This window comes from Canis lupus, chromosome 22, assembly GCF_048164855.1.
Source record: "Canis lupus baileyi chromosome 22, mCanLup2.hap1, whole genome shotgun sequence".
In the NCBI taxonomy this organism is placed as follows: Eukaryota; Metazoa; Chordata; class Mammalia; order Carnivora; family Canidae; genus Canis; species Canis lupus.
In genome coordinates, this window is record NC_132859.1 from 13,614,253 (window position 1) to 13,638,531 (window position 24,279).

Genomic DNA, 24,279 nt, shown 5'->3' on the forward strand with positions numbered 1-24,279 from the left:
TCTTCCCTCTCTCTTCCCTCCTCCCAATATCCTGCCATTGCTTCTTTTAGGCCGGAAGCAATCCAAAGTTAGAGGGCAAGAGAATGCATTCAGTGTAGTCCACATCAGGGAGCATCCTGGAGCCCAGAACAGGGTAGGGGAGACGGGGAGAGTCGAGTTGCAAATGAAAACAATTGTGAGGCAACAAAAACAATTGTGAGGTTATTCCATCCAGGTCAGAGTTAGGGTTAGTGAGGCAAACCTAGCACTCAGGATGCAAAAATCTACACTCTCAGGATCTGACAAATGCTCAGCACTTGCGTAGCCCATGGAGAGAGGGTGCCTCGCTTACCTCACCTAGTCCCAGCTCTGATTTCACCTAGAAACGTAGAGTTGTTTGCCATAGAATTAAGAACAGGAATGTATTATCTTTTAATCTGCAAGCATTACAAGAACATTTTGATAAAAGATTTAAAATATCTCTTTAGACTTTTCCCCAAGGAAGGGGCAGGTAATATACTACTCATATGTCCAGAGGCTGGTGTGCTTAATGGTCTGGTGTTGTTATCGAGCACTGGATTTTGATTATTTTGTGTGGGTGCGTCTTTGATTCCAACTGCACATTTTTTCACATCTTAACATTTCTAAAGTCAAGATGTGTCTTATAATGAATAGTATCAGAAATATAATTAGCAGCATGTTTCTTCTTAGAAATACATAAAGTGATAGTGTGCTTCGTAATTGATGGCACCTTTGACTTAATGAAATTCAGCGTAAGTACTTGGAGGATGTATCTGGTTTAACACATTTTTATATCTATCAAAATATCTAACATGTGATAATGGTCATCGTATATCTTCAACCAGGATTTCATGAATGAATGAAAGAAGTCAGTAAAGAAGGGAATTAATGAAAGAGTCCACTTGTCCTAGCCGGTATATACTTTTAGGGCTTAGGTAGTATGGTGTCAGGAAAAATATCAGTTCATATCAATAGTTGTTTAAGCTGTCATCATGATCTTCTGGAATGATAGACTGAAAAAGCCTGAATGTTGCATTTGCCATGAGCATTCACTTAACTCTCATTATTTCATTTTCTGCCAAATTGATGCTAATTCTGTTCCCATGCTGTGCACTTTCTGCGATCTTCATGGTAATTTGAAAACCTGTTTTATAGCAGATTTTTATCCATTCCTTTCGTCTTCCCCTTTTTTATCTGCTCTAAGACAACTTCTTCCCAATGGCATTTTCACTAATTCTTGTCTCACATCCCTGATTTTAACCCTTTAACTGTGAAATCAAAGTGCAGTTTTTCAATATAATTCTAGCAGTAACCATGAATTCTTTTACTTTTTAAAGCTTAAACATTTAATTTCATTTCAACACAGCCCTAAATGCAAGCCTGTGCCTCAGCCTCATCGTAATAGCAGCTGGTTTGGTCAGAGAAAAACATTATTTTTCTAGTGATTTACTTTAATCCCTCTCAGCAAGAAACAAATTATTTTCCTCTCTTTTGATGAGTCATGCAATAGCAGCTTCCTAGCTTACCCATTATCTCTACCTGTCAATTTCCCTTTTAAAATTAAGATATTTATTCATGTTTAGCAGAAAAGCAAGATAATGCAATATTAAGACTAGTATTTCTGATTTAATTTTTCTTGGAATAAGCAAAAAGTGTTTTTATTGAAAAAGGTAGTAGGGGTGTATCACAAAGCTGGATAGTAATTATTAAAAGCATCACATGGCCTTCCAAAGTGGTAAGTATCCCAAAGGAGAGTGAGATTCCAGTTGTTTGTGGAGGTTATAGACAATAATCTACTTCCAAATGTGAGCTAAAATGATTTTGGTAACTATTATTTATCTCAAAGCTATTTTAATTTCTATTTCAGTGATGTATTAGTGTTGGTGAAACAATATTCCTTGGCTACTTTTTCATGTTTTAAGTATACATAATTAGTAATTGTCTACCATCTCTAGGATGTTGGTGATAGCCAGAAGCGAACGATTTACTGATGAAAAACTATTGCAGAACCCAGTTGCAAGGGTTTTTTAATGGCTAACTTATAGAAATGGATTATAAATCTTTCTTTTTTATTTTTAATTACAAAAATGTATAGTGTTACAATGATAACTTCAGATCTTCTTCCCAACCTCCATATGCTTTAGGTGATACACAAATATTACCTAGTGCACGTTCTAGCACTCCATAAGCACTCAATAGACGTTAGCTGCTACTGTTATACTTTTACAGCTCCAACTAGCTTTTTATCCTCCGCCTCCCTTACTTCAGTGCCCGCTCTCAAAACCTGGTGTCCTTTTGCCCTTGGGATTTGTTCTCACCTATTTCCATTTTATTCCTCAGGAGTCCATTTGATCCACTGGCTTGTACCTTGGGTGCATACAAGCCCTAATATTACCTCTCCCAAGTTTTTGCCTTTATGTCTAGTCCTCAATGAGGAATGAAGAGCTTTAGCTCATGCTAAGAAAATTTAGGATTAGAAATTATAAAAGGTCATGATTTGGGTAGGTAGCTTTCTCAAAACCTCTTGTAAATCACCTGCCCTACTAACAAGTAAAATCATTTGGGGACGAAGAGGTCAGAACCAACCATTGGAATTGACCTTTTTCATCATTTGTGCTGTAGGTAAATGTCCATCAGCTTTGCAAAGTTTTGTTGTTCTCCCCTTGATTACTTTCAGGACACCATCTCACATAAATGTCTCCTGGTCATCATTTCCTTTGACTGAGTCACCTTTTCTCCTGCATTATTGCATAAAGAATTTTATGCTTCCCTAAATGTATGTTCTATTTATTTCCCTTCATTGTTGAAGTTCATTCTTGATTTTGGTAGATGATTTCTTATACAGAAAATATGTTCCTCGTATCCAGAGAACACATTCCCATCCAGGCTCCTTCCCACTGAAGCCTGAGCACATCAAAGAATAACAATATAAAGACTTGCCCTGAGATGACACTTCAAATCCACATTGTACACCAAGCATGGTCTTTAAGGGAGAGCTGGGATTAGGCCACAATTACACCAGGAGTTCTTAATAGCTGGGGATGGTTTGGAGTGAGAGGAGATGCACTTTTGATACTGCCATATGAGCCTGTTTGACTATGAAATAACCATCATGGTTTCTAGGTTTTAAGTTTTCCACTTCTCATTCAGACCTCTGACAGTTTGGGATTTATTTTCAACCACTTTTAGTTTCATACCAACATAGAAAGCAGACTCCTACAACAACCTTATATTCAGTAATAAGTTGTCTCCTTTTTTCTCATACAACATCTTCAGTTTGACATTAAGAAGATGCCCCACACAGAAACACACTAGAATTTAAACAAGCTAATCCACTTGAAAGGATAGTTTTTCTGGGGAATATGCACTTGGCTCTGATAAATCCCTAATTGCCCAAGTAGGGCACCCTGAGTGAAGCCTTAGGGAAGAAAGTCCCAGTAACTTGATAAGCTATTGCATCTATCTTCCCACCAAAGGATGTAGTGTGCTTATGGCTTAGGTCAAAACAAATTAGTCTAAGTATTCAGTCTCAATCCAGTTTCTGATTGACTGTATTCTGCAGCCTGAAATTAGCTTACATCTTGGCAGAACTAAGTCCTCCAAATTCAGAGGAAATCTTGCCAAACTTAAAGAACAGGATGTAGATCTGTATTTGTGTCTGTGACATGTACTTGTTTATTGGTGTTTATTTTTCAAAGAACATGTTTTCCATCTACTTATATGTTCCTGGATGTATTTCTAAATTGTCAGACATTGTAAACACTAGCCCCAAGGCTCATCTACACATCCAAAGCACACCTACTCTAATTACTCCTTACACTGTAAATAAGCCTTCAATGGAGCCAGACTCACAAGGAAAGCCTACTTTAAGATCAGTTGAGGAAAAGATCAAAACTCTTTTTTTTTTCAAGATTGTATTTATTTATTGAGAGAGAGAGCATGTGTGCGAGCCAGGGAAGGGGCAAAGATGGGGTGAGAAAATCTCCAGCAGACTCCACACTGAGTGCAGAGCCCAATGTGTGGCTTGATCCCACAACTCTGAGATCATGACCTGAGCCAAAACCAAGAGTCAGATGCTTAACTGTCCGAGCCACCCGGTGCCCCTAAGACATAACTCTCATGCTGGAGATATTCACAGCTAAATCTTCATTCAAAAGGCCTACGTAGCAAAGACAACATCAACAACCACCTTAGCAAGAATAGCAGCTACCACCTCTAAGCACTTTCTAGGTGAAGCCCTGTGCTGAGCCCCTTGAATGCATTATCTCACAGTCACTCCTGGAATAGTTACTATTCATATTCCATTTTATTAAAAAGGATATTGAGGCACAGCCTCTTGGCAGCGGTCACACACATAAATGATGGGACTAGCTGGTCAGGGTGACTAACTCCTGATGATTATGCTATGTAGCTCTTATTAGCTGTTAGCTGGTATGTTCAGTAAACTGTGTAAGCACAGGTTAGAAACCAGACCCTTCTTTACTCAGGTCAGCATGATGATGACCCACCCATTATCTCTAGGAGAAAAAAAAAGAAATGTGGGCAGCCATTGGACACAAGGACAGGAATATCACATGAACCTTGATCCAGCCGGTTTCAATCTGGTAATCAGACATGTCCCACATATGGGAAAGTGTAACCTAGGAAACCAATCAGGAAACCAACAGATGACAGTGTGTCCATGCACTTGTGGAAACCCAGAGTGGCAGCTCTGCTCTCAGCAGCATCCCCAGACTTGTGTCTTACTCTTCTATGGGAGTTCGCAGTCATCTCACATGCTTCATGTCCCCACATTGTAGGACATTCTTTTCTTTCTTCACTTCACTGGCACATATGTCACCCTATCACTTCCCAAATTTAAAATCAGGGTTGCCTCTCAGTACACAGTAACCTTGTGCTCTAAAACCAGTCTTCTGATACAAGTATAAAATCACCTACCCAGTTGCTGACCAAGACACTCACTATCACACCTCTGATATAATCATCTTTTGCCTGAAAGCAAGAAAGAAATGGGGGGCTGTTATTTTCCCTGATACTGAGCCCACGCTGACTACATTTGGGTATCTCCCACATGGTTCTGTCCCATGTAGTGCATATTAGTCCAAACCAAAATTTTCTGCATCTATTGCTACTACATTCGTTCAGAAAATGTTCACCTCTTTCCAAGGTTATGAAAAATTACTCTCCTGAGCCTCTTTCCTACCAGTCTCTCTGTAAATAAGAAGCCCAAACTGTCTTCAAATACCAAGCATGACACCCCCTTCTCTAGCTTCCATTAACATTCCCAGTCCACTGATCTTGACCTTGAAACATCCATTATACCTCCTTTATTCCTTAGACTTTACTGTTTGATCTCAACCTCCACTCCAGACAGCAAGTAGCCAAAACTCTGAAGGGGAGGAGAGGCTATTTTTCTGGAGCTAATAAGAATGTGTAGAGCTAACCTTGCATCACTCACAATAGATATGCTCAGACCCCACTGACCCTGAGCTTGTTTCATTTTTCTAACAGGATATATACCTCAGGAGAAATTCCCACACATACTTCTCCTATAATATGGTTAATGGCAGGGGTGAACGGTTCTGGTATCCTGAGTGGAAACTCAGAAACATTTCAGCACTTTCCTCTCCTTCACTTCACGGTCAGTTTGGCACGTGCCACCACCACCCCTCTAAATATACATGCCTCAGATCCATCTCTTCTTTACCAACTCTATCTTCCATTAGGCTCAAATGGACTCTTGGGCAGCCTATCACAATAGTCTACTACTAGATGACCTTCATGCGTCCAGTTTCTTTCTTTAAAAAAAAAAAATATTTATTTATTTATTTATTTATTTATTTATTTATTTATTTGAGAGAGAGAGAAAGTACACACACAAGCAGGCAGGAGGGAGGGGCAGAGGGAGAAGCAGACTCCCCGCAGCAGGGAGCTTGATTCAGGGTCCCATCCCAATAAGATCATAACCTTAGCCGAGGGCAGATGCTTAACCTACTGAGCCATGCAGGCGCCCATGCTTCCAGTTGCTTAATATCACAATTTTGCTACCAGTGATTTTTCTAGAACATAAATCTAATTATTTCAACTCCTACTACCTGCAGGAAACAAAAAAACAAAAAAAAGCAAAAAAAAAAAAAAAAAGAAAAAAAAGAAAGAAAAGAAAAGAAAGAAGAAAGAAAGAAAGAAACTTTTCCTAAGCATAGCATTCAAGGCCCTTTATAATTTTTCCTCAAGTTACTTTCCGTTCTCACTCAAATTAACTGCCTACTTCACCATGCTTGAACCTTCACAGTCTAGCCACACAGTGCTATTTACCATGCCTTAAACCTCCTTGGTACTTTTTAAACTTCTATGGGTGGGCTTTTGCCCATGCTGTGCCCTCAGCCAGCAGTGCCCTCTCCCACACTCCTTTTCACTCACCATTAACCTCTGCTGTGATGGCTCAAGTCTATTGATAGTGATGTTGTGGGCTAGGAATGCCTGAAGCACACACCTGGTTGTATTACTCATACAGAGATCCCACAGACATTTTCTCCACCCGGGCCAATGTTGTGCCTGAACCAGCCCTTGTGATTTTCATCATGATTTCAAGATGCCCGCACTTCAGCAAAAAGCATCAGGAAACTGGGACGCCTGGGTGGCTCAGCAGTTTAGCGCCTGCCCTTGGCCCAGGGTGTGATCCTGGAGACCTGGGATCGAGTCCCATGTCGGGCTCCCTGCATGGAGCCTGCTTCTCCCTCTGCCTATGTCTCTTCCTCTCTCTTTCTCTGTCTCTCATGAATAAATAAATAAAATCTTAAAAAAAAAAAAGCATCAGGGAACTTTGAGGAATAAGATTTATTACTTACACATCCTGGAGGGCATACTCAATATGCTGAGGCCATGCAGCAAGGTTGTGGGCAGAGAGAGAGAAGGAGCAGAACCTGGGGTTCTGCCTTTATAAGGGTCCAATGTGGAGTATCTAGGTTTTCACTTTTTCACTCTTCAATGACTAATGTAAAGCACAAGAGCAAGAACTAGGCCATGGGAAATCAGAAGTGGGATCACTCAAGTGCTCAGTCATCTAGGTTACCCAGGGCTTTCTGAAAGGGGAAACTTTATGAATGGGACAGCTTAATTCCTTGTCTGGTTGTTTAGCTCGTAGCTGTATCATACAGCTGGCAATATGTTTATTCAGGATGGATATATTTTGAAATGGATGCCTCAGCAAACAAAAGCTTAATGTCAGGCACTTGCACTACCAATCAAAAACCTCAATGTCAGGCACTTCCACAACACTCACTCTTCAATATCCTACTCCTTTGTGAAATGTACCCAACCTCTCTACCCATCTTGGGTGGGCTATTCGTTGGTGCGCTCAAATAACTCTGCGTACCAAGCTGATCTCACCATACCATAGCTCTTTGTTTCCAATGCCTGTCTCCCTATTAGACCTTGGGCCATTGAGGACAGGAATCCTGTCCTTGACCTTTAGATCCTGGCATATGTCATTTATAGAAAAATCTATTCTTGGCTTTAACCTATATTGTATTTACCATATTACCAGTGCAGGGTATATCAAATTTTTCCTAACAATAACAAGAACAATAAGAACATCAGCAAATGTTTCATGAGAGCTTTGGAGGTGGCAGCCAATATTTTATACACTTTATATGTATAAACTTATTTTATCCTTATATTAGCCCATAATGTGTATTTATATATATATATATATTTATATATATACATATATATACATACACACTTCTTATCCCCATTCATTTCTGAGAAAACAGGTTTAAGTAATTTGTCCCAAGGTGACAAATCCTGTAACTGATAGAAATGAGATTTGAACTCACACAGCCTGGCTCCATGGTCCCAACTCTTAACTATTGTGCCACATTGAAATAATGGAATGGGGGATCCCTGGGTGGCTTAGCGGTTTAGCGCTTGCCTTTGGCCCAGGGTGTGATCCTGGAGTCCTGGGATCGAGTCCCACATCGGGCTCCCGGTGCATGGAGCCTGCTTCTCCCTCCTCCTGTGTCTCTGCCTCTCTGTGTGTGTCTATCTCTATCATAAATAAATAAATAAATCTTAAAAAAAAAAAAAGAAATAATGGAATGAAGCGAGATGAGTTTCTTTGTGTACTTTAGTTCGTGTTCTTATTTCCTCAAAACAAATTTAAAATGTTTGAATGATTAATTAAACTAATTTTGGTCATACTCAAGCTCCACTAGTTATTTACTCAAGTGAGATGGGATGGAGGTGATGAAGCACCAGATTTCGGCCCCTGTGTGATGTTCTCATACCTACATGCTAGTCCCCAAACGTCTCTCTGGAGGTGTCTTGCACACTCTTCCTTTGTCCTGCAATATTTATGTGCTTAATATCCAGTCACTTTTCCCTTATTGAAAATGTCATTTTTTTATGCTTAGCAGTCAAACACAATTCTTAGAGAAAATGGTTTCTCCTCCCCCACCACCCAGCCCCTGTCAGCAGGGGCTCAAAGAACCAAAATTGCACCTAGGACTATTGGGATTCACACAATAAGACTAAGCCCTAGAAATATTTCATTGCTTTTCTGGAGGTGCTAAATGATAAGGATCAGAATGGATTTTGTTGACTTTAATGGGAAAAGTGAGCCTTTTGTTAGTTACTCCTCTTGCTTCCCCTCCAAGAAAAACCCAACTCTGGAGCATTCTTTTCGGCCATGACTGGATATGGGAGCATCCTGAGATTTCAATATGTCTAATAAAACTCACCAAAGAATGGAGGAGAGATAGGAGGGGAAGTGCATTATGGTAGCACAGAGATGTGTTTTGCTCTGAAAATGGAGCTGGATGCTCATTGTAAATGAGGAACCCGGAGTGAGATGTTTGAGAGCACAGCTGGGAATATCTGCGAAGCTCACTTTCATTTTCATTTGAATACCATAGAGGCAGCACTCGACTCGCTTAAAATTAAAAGGTACATCAGGAATGCAAAACATTGTATAAAATTTTAACCAGTCTTTCTAGTTGCTTTTTAATCTCTTTCTGGTTCTTCATCTCTCTGTATTTTGATAAATGTTTTGGGGGCTGTGTGATTGTCCATCCATCCACCCCTGGCTTCCCCTTTCTAAAGCTGCAGGCACCTTTGCAATTCTTTCCCTACCACGTGCACCTCTCTCTATAACCACCTGGTGCTTCCTTTTCACCTTCCGTCTCTCTCCAGTTTTTCTGCTCAGCTCCACCCATACCCTTCTCTTGCTCTTGGTCTTCAGACACCTTCCTTTCCTTTTTCATTGCCCTCTTACTCCACCAGCCTGCCAGGAAGTTTGTAATAAATTCCAATCTGGGAAATTTGGCTCTCCTTAAATAGAAATGATGCTTTACTATGAAATCCCTGATGTGCACTGGCCACTCACTGTGCTTAACTGTAGGTATTTCTATACTTTCAAGGGTAGTCCATTGCACAGCTGGGGACTAGGAGGGCTGATCTTGAAATTAGTTACCAGTGAGCATGGTAGTGAGCATTGGCCCCAACGAATCTTTTTAAGTACTGATAATAATAAAAATAATAACAGGGACAATGGCTGCTAACATTTCTTGAGAGCTTACTAGGTACCAGGTCCTAAGCTAACCACTTTTATAAGTATTTTCCCATATAACCTTTACCAGAACCCTGGGGAGCATGTTCTGTTATTATGGCCATTGTGCTAATGAGGAAAATGGAGCACAGTGAGTGATGCAGATCACACGGCAGTGAGAGGCTCTGAAGAGCTGTGTTTCACTGATACTTCAATAACCATAGGGTAGTTGTGAGTCCTGGGTTTCCAGCTAGGGCCAGTATATCATGATGAGCACTGGCTTGGCCTGTATGGCTGCATATAACCAGACAGGTGAACACAGGTTGGGCCAGAGTTGCCATAGTCAGAGCAAGGTGATCACAGGTGCCAGAGAATGGGTTTGGTCTGGGAACAGAAAACAGAGTTGGAGATATACAGCTACTTAGAGTCCAAGTCAGCAAAAACATTATGTGATGGGGGATCCAAACCAATATAGGGCAATAAGATGGATGGTCCATGGTGGTGATCAGAAGGGGAGGGACAGTAGTGGAAAGTTCAGGAAAGGAGGTGGTGCACCAGAGATGCCCAATGGTGGCCATGCTGGAGTTTGGAGGGAGAGGATTCAGTCAATGGGAGAGGCATTGGCAGATCTGGGTAGGGCTACAGCTCCAGGATCCTATTGAGTAATAGGGCTCGGAAATAAAGACAGGTCCAGTTAGCACCCTGGGGCGCGGTGTCCAGATCAGATGAACAGAAAGGGTAGCTTAACACCAGTTAAACAGTGCAAAAGAGCCTTGGATATCACTAAGGAGGTTGGACTTCATCCCATACACCTGTGATCTCTTACCTGGGGAGCCGCTGCGAACACACATGGCACCACAAGCTTTGTGACATCGTGTCTTCTTTCCATTCATCTCTCAAAACCCATAGTGTGTAAATGATCTTTCATACCTAAGAGTGAGTGGATTCAAGGTTAACCCTAAGAGAATGCCACTTTCACACTCTGACTTGCTTTCTTGAACAGAAGAATAAGAGGTACAGAGGCAGCTGGCATGTTTGCTTAACCCTGGGGATGCTGTGTGAAGGTGCCAGGCATGCTGATGTCAGTTTATACGCCACAATAGAGAAAAGGTAGAAAATTGCCCTCGGAAGCAATGGGGAGTTAGTCTGGGGAAGTAGGGCAGAGAGTAGGGCAGACAACAACTGTGTTTTACTTGTAAGAACTTCTATAATGTTTCAATTTTATTGTTTTACTGTGTCTGTGTCTATGTCTGTGTATTATAAACTTGAAAAAATGTATTAAATTTGACCATCAGGTAATCAGTTCTGTGCTGAATTAAAAGGTAGGAGGGAGCACAGAGCTCATCTGCGAATGTACGGTTGCAGGCAGGAAATCAGAGCAATCTAACTGGCAGATGATAAGAATTTTAAAAAGAGAAAGAACAGTAGCCAGGGACCATTTAACGTGGGCATAAAGAGGTTCATATAGCACTTGGAAATCATTGTAACACAGCGAGTGTTAGACTTTATGGGGCCAGTGGTGATGCTGAGACCTCCAGTAAAGATCTGAGTATCCCCATCACTCCCTGTTTAAGGAGGCAAGGAGCCAGGTAATATAATTTAGCAAGATTTTTATCAAAAGGAGCTAAAAATCACAAGTAAAAGAAGGCATTGTTCTTATGACAGTAAATGTTTTAGGTTTTTCTAATTCAATCTGCCAAACTGCATGCTCTGTGAGGGCAGGAACCACATGTGCTCTGCTCACCCCAGCTGCCCCAGGAGGGAAGTAACTTCTACGGAGTTTCTCTTTCCTCAAGCCACTCGAGATGCTTAGTCTGCTCCAAGCCAAGAAGGGCTACGGGGCCGGTCCCAGGAGCAGACCCTGACCTTCCATGAAACGGGAGCAGGGAGGAGGCATTGTTCTTGCTCCCAGTAGAACAGCATTTCTCAGGCCTCTGCGGGGCTCTTCACCGAGTCCCCCATAAAACTGAAGAACTTAATCCACTGCCATCATTCCTCAGCTCCATCTGGCTGCTGGAATAATTGAAACTAGAAATGTCTGCTTTGATTGCTGCTGGAAAGGAAAACTCAAATTTTCGCGGAAAACCTCAGTACTGCCTCAAACCTTCAATATGGGGTTTCTTGTGAAATTCGATTTTCTGTTCTTTCCGGTTCTCTAGACAGGGAACCTGAAAGAGGCCCTAAACAGATGCAGCAGCAGGAAGGCCCCGGGGTTCCATTCACAGCTCAACAGGTGCCAGGGAGCCCTCTGGGGAAGGGCACGGGAGATGGGGGATCTGGGCTTATGGAGAAATAAAGGCTCCTGGAGGCTCCCAGCATCAGCCACGGAGCTCAGGCCCCGCAGAGCCTTGAACATGACCCAGCCTCATGAGAGAGAGGGCCAGGGTGTCCCCACACTCGTGCCTCACTGTTCACAGTCACGGCCTGGACCCGCCTTGGGAGGCTGGGCCTGAACCCGCCCTCCACTCTCTCTCCCCTACCCCTCCCTCACGTCCTCCCTCTCCCTCCTCCTCTAGCCTTCCACCCTCGGTGCCCCTTGGCCTGCTGGGCTCCTCCTGGACTTCTCTCTCCCCCCTCCCCTGCCCTCTCCTTCCTCCCTTCTCACTTTAGGAGGCCAATGCCTTATCCATGAGGCCACAGGGTGACTCTCCCCTCTCCCTTTGTCTCTCTCCTCACCCCTCCTTCTCTCTCCCCCCTGACCCCTTTCCCTCCCACCTTCCTTCTCTCTCTCTGACTTCAAATAGATCAAATGGCTCTTTCTACTCAGAGAAAATCAAAAGTGAGTCCCCACCAGAGGCTCTTCTCAGTTCCACATACAATAAATAGCTACCCATTTCACTCCCTGGGTTAGAAAGAAGAGGCTATTCATGCCCAGAAGACACTGATTTTTGAAGTATCGGAGGTATTTTAAACAAGCTGTCTCTGCACCACTTTCCTTTCACAGGCCAGCAGTCTGCCAACTGGTGGCTTCTGACCCTGCTTTCCCCTCCCCCACCTGGAGAACAGGACTGCAAGGGGACCAAAGAAGTCTTTTCGGGGGAGTTAAAGGGAAGACCCTAAAGCTCTAGGAACTGCAGTGTTCACAGGAAAGGCTCTGGAGAGCTTGAGCCAGGTGTCTGAGGTTCTGAGCTGTGCCTCCCCGCCCCGCCCCCTCCAGTCCCCCCAGCCTACCCCCACAACAGTCAGAGGCCCACTCTGGAGCGGAGGAAATTCAAGCTTCAGGCCCCTCAATTGCTCTGGCCCTTTCGAGGCCGTGGGAAGAGACCCAGCATCGTGATCCCATGGTCCTGTGTTTTTGCAAGATCTGCAGAAGGAATATATTTTAACCACAGTTGGGTTTGATGACAGTTTCTTTCCACTACTGTTTCCCCTCAGTTGTACCTCTCCCCTGGTCAAGTGGCCCTGGAGTGGGCATTTGGGGGATCTGACTACAGGGAAGCTGAGCTGGGAATGCATTTAGTTTATATTTAGTAGGATAAGTGTGTGTGGTCCGCAGTCACTTCTGTGCGTGGGCAAGTCGTGGCTGGCCATCCCAGTGCAGGGAGGACTCACAAGAATAGTGCCACAAGGCTGAAACAAAGGTGGATGTGTCCTACGGCACCAGGCTTCAGACGTCTGTGGGCAGTGTTAGAAAAACAAGGCTTGAAATGCACTGAGCCTAAAGCTAGTCTGGGGGAAATTCTTCTAATCACGAGATGTGTAAGATTCCGAGTGGTGGATTCCATTCTCATTGGTGCCCTATCAGAGGCAGAAATCAAGAATATATTCAGTGATGCATTATGCACACTGCTAAGCACACTGCGCTTTGTACATGGGACTCGTGTGACATGAAGTGTATCAGGAATCTTGTGTTTGCAGGGCATTAACCTCAAGCAGCACTGCACACAGCGAGCATGTCTGGTAAGGAGGCATGCTTTAGTGCCTCCCAATCATCAATAATTGTGATCGATCTTGCTAGAGAAAAGGTTACCTTATCTTCCTATTCTCTCTTGTACAAAATCATTGCCACATAAAGGAAGCATCAAAGTATACAGGCAAAACTTACAGAGGAAAAAGTTATTTTAGAAGTATGCCAGGCAGTTAATGAATCTGAATATTATTTATTTTATGGATTTGGAGATGTCTGCTGCATTTGCCGGATTTTTTTAATAAGGAAACGTTTTGTAATTTATTTTTTCCTTTCTCAAGAGTCACTTCCAAACCTAATTTTATAGATGTATTTTTGTATTAATTCTCTTAAAGAGAGGCCCCCTCCCCAAATTGTTTAAGCCTGAGGCCCTGCAAACCTGGATCGTCTCGACTGGGCAGCCTCAGTGAGCATCTGGACAAAAGAGTGGGGTTTCTTTTGCCTCCAGGAGGCTCCATCTCGAGCCCCCACATTCCCAGAGCAGTTTGGTCAGCGAGTTCTACGAGGTTAGCATGATCTCTATTTTCCATGGAGGTCTGTTTTTTTGAGGGCTCCTATCCCAGGTTCTCAGGCTCCTGCTCTAATCTGGAGACAGCAGTGAGGAACAGCTGGTGGTACTCAGTCTCACTGGCAGTGCTAAGGCCCAGCTGTACAAGTTCTCATTCTGACATAAATCCATTTGAGGTTCTTTGGATTCAGGGAGAGGCAGGATGGTTTTCTGTCAAACTTTTCCTCTGATTTGTACCATATTTGGTTCAGGTGTCCGGCCACCCAAAACTGTCTCGTGTATCTACAGCAAGGCCCTTAACCAGCTTTCTGATTTCTTTAACAGAGTTGGTGTGGAGCTAGAAGAAGAGCTGAAGGAGGCACCCACCTCACACCAGGCAAGTCAAAGAAGTCGATTCATAGAGTATAGAGATACGAAATGCTCTGTCCCGTGGAATGGTCCATGCTTGTCCAGCATGTGGCCAAGGGGCTCAACCTGGAAGGGGTTGCATCCACTGATAAAACACATTCAAGGACTATAAAATACCTGGGAATTCAGGACATCAATAACCCTTGTATCACCTTTAGAATGCTTAGAACTAGCATGCCCCGCGCCCTCTCTGAGGCAACAGGAAGCTGGAAACTCTACAGCGTAGAAGCAAGAGCATGGATCCGGGAATGAGGTAGTGTGGAGTTCAAATCCCTGCTGACTAGGTAATCCCAGGGAAATGTAGTCAATGCATGTCCAATGCATGTTGGGCACACAACAAATGGACCTCTTTCTCCCACATGGCTCCTCATTAATCGCGTCTAGGTGTATAGAACTATTGAAACATTGAAAATTTGCAAAAGCACAGCAAAACTGTCTAGGTGATCCATTCCTCACTGAGCTGAGCAACCATTATCTGCAGCGACCTGAAAATCCTTAGGGAAATCTGCTCCGAACAATGTGCTGTTCCCTCGAGTGCAGGAAGTGTATTGTCCTAACTCTGAACTGGAACCTGACATCCCAGTAGAATCTGCCACTGGCAATTTTGCATCAGCCATTTTTAACTCAGTACTTAAACAATTGTGTGGAAATGTTGCCCCTTTTGTTGAAGTCGTAATCCGATAGACACGATAGAATAATGTCATAAATAAGTGATGTTGCTTAATGACTCATGTTATGATCATACCTGGATTTGAAGAGGATCCGTCTCTCGTTTTGTGATTTTTTTTTTTTTTTTTTTTTTTTTTTTGTCTATCATGCCATCAGCAAGGCACAGCTGGTTAGTGCTGCTGAACAAAATGCTGCTACCTTCCTGGTTTACATAGACATAAAGAAGGAATGATCCTGTGCTCTATAAAAAAGGGCTGAAAAATTAAGTTGGTGATGATCCTGGCTTATTGTACTTTGAAATTTTTTTTGTAGCATGTGTTTCAAGGCCAGGCCAATGCTTGTTTTCACAGACTCGTATCCCAGGAAACACACCTAACTGCAGGAGTGAGCACAGCAGGGGTGCCAGCACATTGGGATTGGGGCCAGCTCTGTGTGACCTTAGGAAGGAGATCAAAGCCCATCTCCCTATACGAGTGGGCTGTAATGAGTAGTTAGTAAGGTCTGGTGGTGGCTGATTTTTGAAAAGCATTTTCATCTCATATAGGCCAACTAATCCATTCTCCTACCTTCAAGCAAAACTTTTATCTAAATTCTATCTTTCTCTTCTTTTTCTTTAAAAGAAAAGAGATAGAATAAGAAAATTCATCAAAGAAAATTCTCCGTCTTTCTCTAGCTGCCTATATTTTGAAATCACATATAATTATTGTGAAGTCTGGGCGCCTGGGTGGCTCGGTGGTTGAGCATCTGCTTTCGGCTCAGGTCATGATCCTGGGGTCCTGGGATCGAGTTCTGCATCAGGCTCTCTGTGAGGAGCCTGCTTCTCCCTCTGCCTGTGTCTCTGCCTCTCTGTGTGTGTCTCTTGTGAGTAAATAAATAAAATCTTTAAAAAAATAATTTTGGGGGGAGATGACCTACCAGCTTAACTCCTTCCTTTTACAATTTAAACATTTCACTTTAGCTCATTTACAGGATTGTTAGTTAATTTATTAATAACTCCTTGGTGTATTTTTCTGTTAGAGAAATGAGACAGTGCAACCAGGTACAGTGAAAACTACACTGTATTTGGATCTTGGACAGATTTTTTTATGTCTTTGGGTCTCAGTTTCCCTATCTGTAAAATGTGGACAATAATAATGTTTACTTCCTCAGGTTGGTATGACAATCAAGTGAAATTATATTTATGAAAACTATGTAACTTAATTAATTTAGTTAAACCCACCTCTTTAGGGCAGTGAACACATATACTAAAATAATAGTATAATATTTTGAGAGATTTTCAAATTCAATAAATAATATTAGTCGGAGCAAAAAGTCAAAACCAGAGGAGTATAAAGAATCATGAATAAGTAAATCATAAGGTCCTATGTGCTTGCTTAGTCAAACCACAAGTAAGCTTTGGTAGCCAAAGGGGAAAGGAAGAAAAATGAATGAACAATATATTAAATTATTATCATTAGAGGGAAAAATCATACTCTCAAGTGGTACAAAACTCCACAGCCCACTGTTTTACAAGAAATTTCTCACTTGGGGCTTCCCGTACAGGACACATAAAGAGCTACACAAATGTTAGCTAACTAATCTTATAAGTCATACCATTCCTACTGAACTGTTGCTGCTTAAAAATAATGTCTTTAAGAGGTGTCCAGGCAGTGTTCTTATCCACAACAATGTTTCACTCCAAGGTGGCTATATTTCAGAATGTGGTTGCCCCCAGACCTTGAAATAATTCCTATTTTCAGTGTCAAGTATAGGAAACAGTGAGATCGAGCTAGGAAAAAAAAAAAAACCACAGTGTCCATGCAGCTGCCACCTAATCTGGACAGGTTTTTTTCGGTACTTTCCAAACCATGTGTCAAGAACCTTTTTGCCCTCATTTTGCCTGACAGCTCTTCTCTTATTATCAACATCTGTTGCTCTGTTGGACTGAAGAGCATAAACTCTAACTCTTAGGAGGATTGCATGTTTCCACTCGGTTTGCATTTATTTAAATTGGGCTTGCGTTAACAAATAACATGATTTTCACACTGGTCAACTTCTAAAAAAAAAGAAGACTGTTTTTACCAAAAAGCTAAAAACTTTACAGTTATGCCAATTACTGATCATATACCCTCAAAATCAATAATAAATATGATATTATATTTTTTAAGGAACCTCCTCTTTCTCTGTTGTAGAGAGTGAAACAACCTTTGAGAAATATGAACTTCTAGCTGTGACTAACTCATAACTTTAGAGTGAGTGGTATTACAGTCTTGTACCAGATCCAGAAGCTTCAGAAAGCAGGTTCCACATGCAATTATTAAAGTTTAAATATATATTCTATGCAAATGTGCTTCTTTGAGAAATGGGAGATAATGCAGTTGGGAGATAATCTTATGTCTCATAAATTCAAAACAAAACAAACAACACAAAAAAACCTCTGAGACTCCCCCTCCCCCTCAACCATAGGAAGTTTTCCTTGTAATTGATTCTGTGTCCTTGAAAGCAGAGCAATGCAGAGAAGTTAAGAATCACTGGAGCACCACACTTGCCTTAATCTTTTAATAGATATTCCTGCTGCCCAAGAAGGGCTTCCACTATTGCTTCTCTTTTTCCTTTTTTGCCGTTTTTCTCATGATCATCCTAATATTTGTTGAGTACAGACTATTGTTAACACCTCTCACCTTATCTATATTAACTCAATTTCCAAGATAACCCTATGAGTGGGTACTATGATTATCCCCATAATACAAATAAGAAAACTATACACAAATAAGTTAAATAGCTTGCCCAAGGATACATAGTGGAAAGAGGTGGAATGTTAAACCAGACCATCTGGTTCTAGAACTTCTACTCTTAGGTGGAATGCATTCATGCATGCATTCATTCATCCATACAACCCATCATGTCAAGCACTAGTCTAGGCGTGAAGAGGATGCAGCAGTTAGCAGTTCAGAGTTTTCACCCTCACCCTTAGAGCTTGTACTCTAATGGGGGATGCTGATAAGGAAAAAGGTATGCAACTACATAAGTTCAGATAATGATATGAGTACAGCAGATGAGAGGATGGGGAACAACCTCATCAGGGCAGGCCTCTCTGAGGAAGCGGCATTTGATCAGAGGTCTGATGATGTGTAGGAGTGAGCCATGTGAGATCTGGAGGGGAAAAAAACAGTCCAGAGAGAAGATACTGCAAGGATGAAGACCATAGAGTCTCAGTGGGTTATGGCATGCTCCATGAGTAGCAGGAAGGCCAGTGTGGCTGCGGCTTGGTGATCAAGGTGGGAGCAGATAGACATGACTGGGAAAGACACAGAGGAGTCGCCGGATCATTGGCCATGGTGATGAGTTTGACTTTATTCTACATGCAATGGAAGTAAAAACTCCTCCAGATTTGGAGCTTGGAAATTATGGGACGAACCCTTTTTTAAGAACTCCTTTTTCTCCCATCTCTCTTTCAATTGTTACAATGAGGTTAATTTTCATTTTTTCTTCTCACATAACTTTTATTTTTTAACACTATGCGTGCTTCTCAGTGTGATCTCTCTCTTTTTTTTTTTCAATGTGCTCTCTTAGTGCTAACTTCCAATTTTCTCTTTGCTTCCCATAGTTCCTTCATTGAAATTCTGTTTTTGGTTGTCACTTATGCTTGTGTGTAACCTGTGTGGATCAGTTCTGGTCACTGCCGCTCAAGAAAGTCAGAGCGGAGCTGAGAAAGGTCCAGAGAAGGGCAACTTCAATAACTTAGCAGGGGGAGATTAAAAGGATTACTATTTCTCCTGCAGAAAGATTAGCACTAAGAAGGAATACAATGAAGTGTCTATAAAAATATGAAGAGTGTGAGTAAGGTGAGCAAAGACTCATTGGCTAATTCCCAGAAAACCATAACCTGGAATACCCCCTGAAACCTGAAAGAGCTTGTTTGGGGAAGAATAAAAGGATTTGTTCTTCTGCACAATTGATACTTATTACTCATGGTCATCTAGAGTTGCAAAGGCTGGAAATATAAGTAGATTCAGGAGGAAAAGAGATTAATTAGCAGATGGTGAGGTCATTTCATCATTAAATAATTTTTCCCCTGTGAATATTTTCAAATATCCTAATAAACTTCTAGAAAACAGAGTAAATATTCCCATATATATTCCCCCAGATTTAACAATTATCAACATTTTTCCAAACTGCCCCCTATGCTGTTGGAGTTGATCTCATAGAATATAAATTCCATACTACACTTCCACAACTATTTCAGAAATAGAATACTAAGCTCTATAAAATTGATCTGACCCAGATGAGGAGTTTTTATGTTGCAATGTAACTAATAATATTTTGAGAAAAATAAAAGGCGGTTTTTAGAGCGAATATCTTGGGTTTTCCTTTGGTAATATTGATTTTATTTTGGTTACAATTACTTGGTTTTGTACATCCAAAAGTATATTTCCTCCCACTAATTTTCTACTGCTTAGGACTAAATTCCATATACTTATCTATACATTCTACCATTGCCTGCTCTAGAAACCAGGAATGATCATGAGAAAGAGAAAGTGGAGGAAGATGGCAGCACTTTTTACGTATTAGGTGCCATCTGTATAACCACGTTTCTTTACCTTGACCCATCAAGTCACCTCTTATAACCCCCATTTTAAAAATTATGAAATTGAAATTCAAAGAATTAAAGAAACTTTCCCAAGATGACAACAACAATGACAAATTCAAGATAACTTCAGCAATACCCAAACTCCGGTCTCTAGCTCCTCAACTCGGTGCGGTGGCTGCCCTCTGCATGGACTGTTCGCTGTTTGGACTCTCCTGTCTCACACTGCAATTGGAATAGGGCCTCCAGGCAGAAAGTTTAAGGAAAGTGGAAGCTCACATCATTCGTTTTCCTTCTCTTGAGAATCACAGCCCTTCGCTGCCTGTTACCTAATACTATCTATAGATATATTCATAAATATAGATAGAATTCTATCTATATTTATGTAACTGGTTATTCTGTAATAGTCAACCATTGCATATTTTGGAAGTAGTTTGGTAAGCAGAAACATTGTTTTGTTTTGTTTTCAGACAAATGCATAATATTATATATTCAAATCACAAGCCTCAATGTGAGACTTATCTTTGCTGTAGTGTTGTGGTTTGGGCACTGTCACTAGGGGACACCTTGAGTTAGGATCTTATTCCAAGGTGCAATTGCTATTAGGATGTATGTGTACGAGTGTAAGCGTGTACATGTGTGTGTACATGTATATAAAGGAGTTAACACACTATCTAAATTATGACATAAATGAGGCATTAAGAATACTGTGAATTAAGTATAGTGAGATGATGTGAATTTCCTTCTGCCTCTAAATCGGTCCATCATCTTATGTCTTGCATTCAATCTAAAATCCATAACATGGTATACTGCATCTAGGATAAATTTTGATATAATTTTAAGGGGGGAATATACCTTCTATACTTTTGTGGATATACTTTGTAAGCTACAAAAAATTGTGCCTTTTCATTTTAGTATCTCTTCCCAACTCCCACTCCAATGCCTTTTACGTGTTGGACTTATGATTCCAGTATATAGTCGGATTAGCTTTCTATTGATGCAGGACAAATTATCTCAAAAATTAGTGGCTTAAAATAAGAAACATTTATTATCTCACATTTCCTATGGGTCAGGGATTTGAAAGCAACTTAGCTGAATGTTTCTGACTCAAGGTTTCTCAGGAAGTTGCAATCAGAATGTCAGCTAGAACTACAGCCATCTGGAGGCTTGACTGGGGCTGGGAAATCCACTTCCATGTTGGCCATCAGTTCGCTGCTGACTATTGGCAGGAAGATGCAGTTCCTCACCACCTATATCTCTCCGTACAGCTGCTTGAGTGTCCTCACAATATGGCCACTGACTTCCCTCAATTGGTCTAAGACAGACAGGGAGAAGGAAGCCACAATGCCTTTTTTATGACCTTGTCTTGGATATGACACAACATCACTTCTGCCTCATTCTATTGATTAAAAATGAATCACTAAGTACAATCCACACTCAATAGGAAGGGAAATTAGGCCCCATTTTTTAAAAGAAAATATGCCAAAAAATTTATAGATGCACCTTTTTAAACCACTGCAATATTATATTTACCTGAACCAAATAATTTATTTTCCCTTGGATTAACTTGGATCTCCTATCCAGAAAAGCAATTTGAACAGGACTTTTCTCTAATTAAACCATGAGTTTAGCCCATCTTGTAGTTTGCCTATGTCTACATGTCATCTCAACAGTTTTATCTGTCCTTGACTAGTTATCTCCTTCATTTTTTTTCCTCCCTAAGCATGTATTTTCTGACTATACCTTCTTGAGAACATTTATGAATTTATCATGACACGGGGAAGGTGGAAGGTAAGAATATTTGTATAAAGTGCTTTCTATGCGGAGGCTAAAAATTAATGATTTACCTTTTAAAATGTAAATTTGAAAAGATTTCCTATTGACCTTCAATTATATTATGCTCCTTCTTGAAAATCCAAAAATTTTTCTCTTTCGGGGCATACAATCTGATCCCCTCCTTGGAAATGAGAAAATTAAAGCAATAAACTTGAAGTTATTATATAAATACATTCCAAACTGTGGGCAAATGGCAGGGCACAAGTACTATTATCGAATTCTATTCACACGTACCACTTGAAAAAATGCTCTGGAACCCATAAGGAGCTCTACAAATTTGTTATGATAATTATTTGTCTTTATTACCATTCTGTGCAACTTCTACTGACATTAATATTGAATATGAACTCTGAAGAAATAGAAAAGAAATCTCTCTCTCTTAATCCATTGAATCCCCCTGAAATGAGGAACAATCCCACATGATTATCCCAGAGCAGAGTTCATCCAGTTCACTTAACAAAGGCCCCACATTTGAATATTGATAGAGGAGTGTATTTGCATTTGCTTAGTCCTTTTTCATTAGGGTTAGTACAACAAACAATCCCTTCTTGCTTCAGTGTCTGGTTTGCAGAGATTTCTGGCCTGAGCCTTTTGTTTTCTCCCAGGGGTCCAAATAAGCATAAAACAAAGAGTACCTTCCTAATTTTCCTGTTGCTCCTTCTCTGGGGTAGTGCTAAGGGCGAGGGGGAGGGGGTCACTTAAAAGATAAGGACTCATTCCCTACTGTGCTCAGTCACTTCCCAACCTCTGGCCTATTCCTTTGTTTAAGGAGGAAAAAGAAAGATATCAAATGTCCCAGTCACTTTTACCTTTTCCCAGAAATAGAAGCTAATAAAGGAACCAGAAATTGCACATATATCAAACACTCTGCTTCTTAGAAGTATCAAGGGCAAATAAAAGTAAAGATTCAATGCGCTTGACTCTCCAGTTCCCATTTACAGTGTGAAACATGAGGCTCAGAGTTGATAAGTGTATTGTTATTAAATGGTAAATGGTAGAGAGTCAGAACTCAAATCTTGGTTTTCAGTTTCTGAATCCTCTGTGTGTTCCAAACATGCGCACCACATCCCCGCTGGGATAAAGGAACTCAAAAGAAAAGAAATACTGTTAGTGACAAAGAAAATACCATCAAGTTCCAGATTTCGCTTCTAATGATCGCTCATATCCATTGTCCTTGGGTGTGAGTTGATCTCTGCTTCAGAATAATCTTGGTAAATTAATGCTACCTGCTGTCCTCTGCCCATCTGGACCCTCCCAGAATCTTGCCCTCTGTGCTGCCTCATCAGATACCTTCCCTGTTCCAGGGTGAATGCAAAGCCTGGCCTTCCCTTGGCACATTTATCTTCAACCCCCAGTGAACAAGCAGAGCACACAGTAGACTAACTCATTTATTTCTACTCATTTATTGATGGCCTTTCATAACCGAGTTATTAAGTCATCAATAACTTCAGAGAAATAAATGAACAGATCCAGAACTGGGCCAACAGATATTTAAGATACCCACTGAAAATTTTGTCTAGGATCAGCAGAAAAGTCAATGCTGGGTCGTCAGTGGCATTTCCCTCACCTGGGAAAACATGGTCTGTGTTTTATTCTAATTAAAACCCAGTCCACTTCTTTATAAACTAGCAAATACCATCACCAATCTCCCAAGTAAAAGAAAGTCTGAAAAAAAGATTACATTTGTTAACATTTTTCTAGATGCTACCCAATATGTGTTGCTCTTATCAGCTGTCAAAAAAATATCTCTGAAAGTTTTGCCAGAAATAGAGTATAAGATCTTTCACGAGTGCTTGTGAGTTCTGGTATATTCCCCTCAGGAAATAAAATAAAAAAGATCTGGAAGGGGGAAAGAAGGGCAGAGAAGTTTCCTAAGACCTTGGAAAATGCTTGAAACCCGTAGGAGTCTAGAGGAATTCCTAACACAGATGTTAAGTTTCTATAGGGATGCTCTTCACAGCCATCAACACGTTACCCATGCATCTTCATTATGTTTTGGGGTGTAGGTAACTGCTCTGTCTCAACCTACATGATCACCCCAGAATCCAGACCCCATCTCCCTGTTCAAATATTCCCTTACCTTAGTTTGCTCCCCACTTATACCTTGGGGCCCCATCTAGATGAGAGGAATCTTGGCTGCTGAGAGATCACAAACATGCTTGGAAGAAGACTCTCTGTGCCTCAGTTTCCTCATCTGTCAGATAGGAATAATAATAGAACTAACATACTTCATCAAATTGTTATAATAATTAAAAGAGTTAATACATGAAAAGCCCTTAGAATAGCGTCTGATACATGGTGAGTATTCACAAAGTGTCAGCTGTTACTGCTGTTGTTGTCATTAATAAAAATATAATGTTTTCCATAAGATTAGAACCTTGGAGTCCAGCCAGTCCCAATTTCCTCAATTCGTTTTGCAAGCGAGGAAACTGTAGCCCAGTAACTTATCTTGCAGTGTCTGTGCTTTCCAGAGTTTAAAGACTAAATGAGATAACTTGCAGAAAAAAAACATCATCTTTGGAGTCCAGCAGTCTTACATTCAAAGTCTAGCTCTGTCGCTTGCTAACCGTGGGACTTTGGGCTCCTCTCTTCCCTTCTGTGGGGCTCTCCAGGTCCTCACTAGTAAACTAGGTATACATGGCCACCTTTCTAGAGTGTTTTGAAAACTGAGAAGTAATGACTGAAAAAGTTAATGACTGTGACTAGTGTGCTGCCAAGGAATTAAGGAGCATTCGATAGCTGGAGACTATCACTATCATCAACATCATTGAGCGGGGCAGAGAGGGTGCTAGACCTCCGAGTTGACTGCCAGGCAAGCTCACCATCACATAGCCCAC

General features: G+C 41.2%; 1 protein-coding gene across 11 annotated transcripts in view; it reads left to right on the top strand.

Annotated features, from left to right (window-relative positions):
* Positions 1-24,279, top strand: part of SLC9A9 (solute carrier family 9 member A9) — a 655,912-nt gene that overhangs the window by 525,933 nt on the left and 105,700 nt on the right. For 10 of the 11 annotated variants that reach the window (XM_072792384.1, XM_072792386.1, XM_072792387.1 and 7 more), the window contains one exon: positions 14,287-14,342. In XM_072792384.1, the coding sequence (XP_072648485.1) occupies positions 14,287-14,342 (56 nt within the window). The remainder of the gene's footprint in view (positions 1-14,286; positions 14,343-24,279) is intronic. The other variant, XM_072792389.1, reaches the window with a different exon arrangement.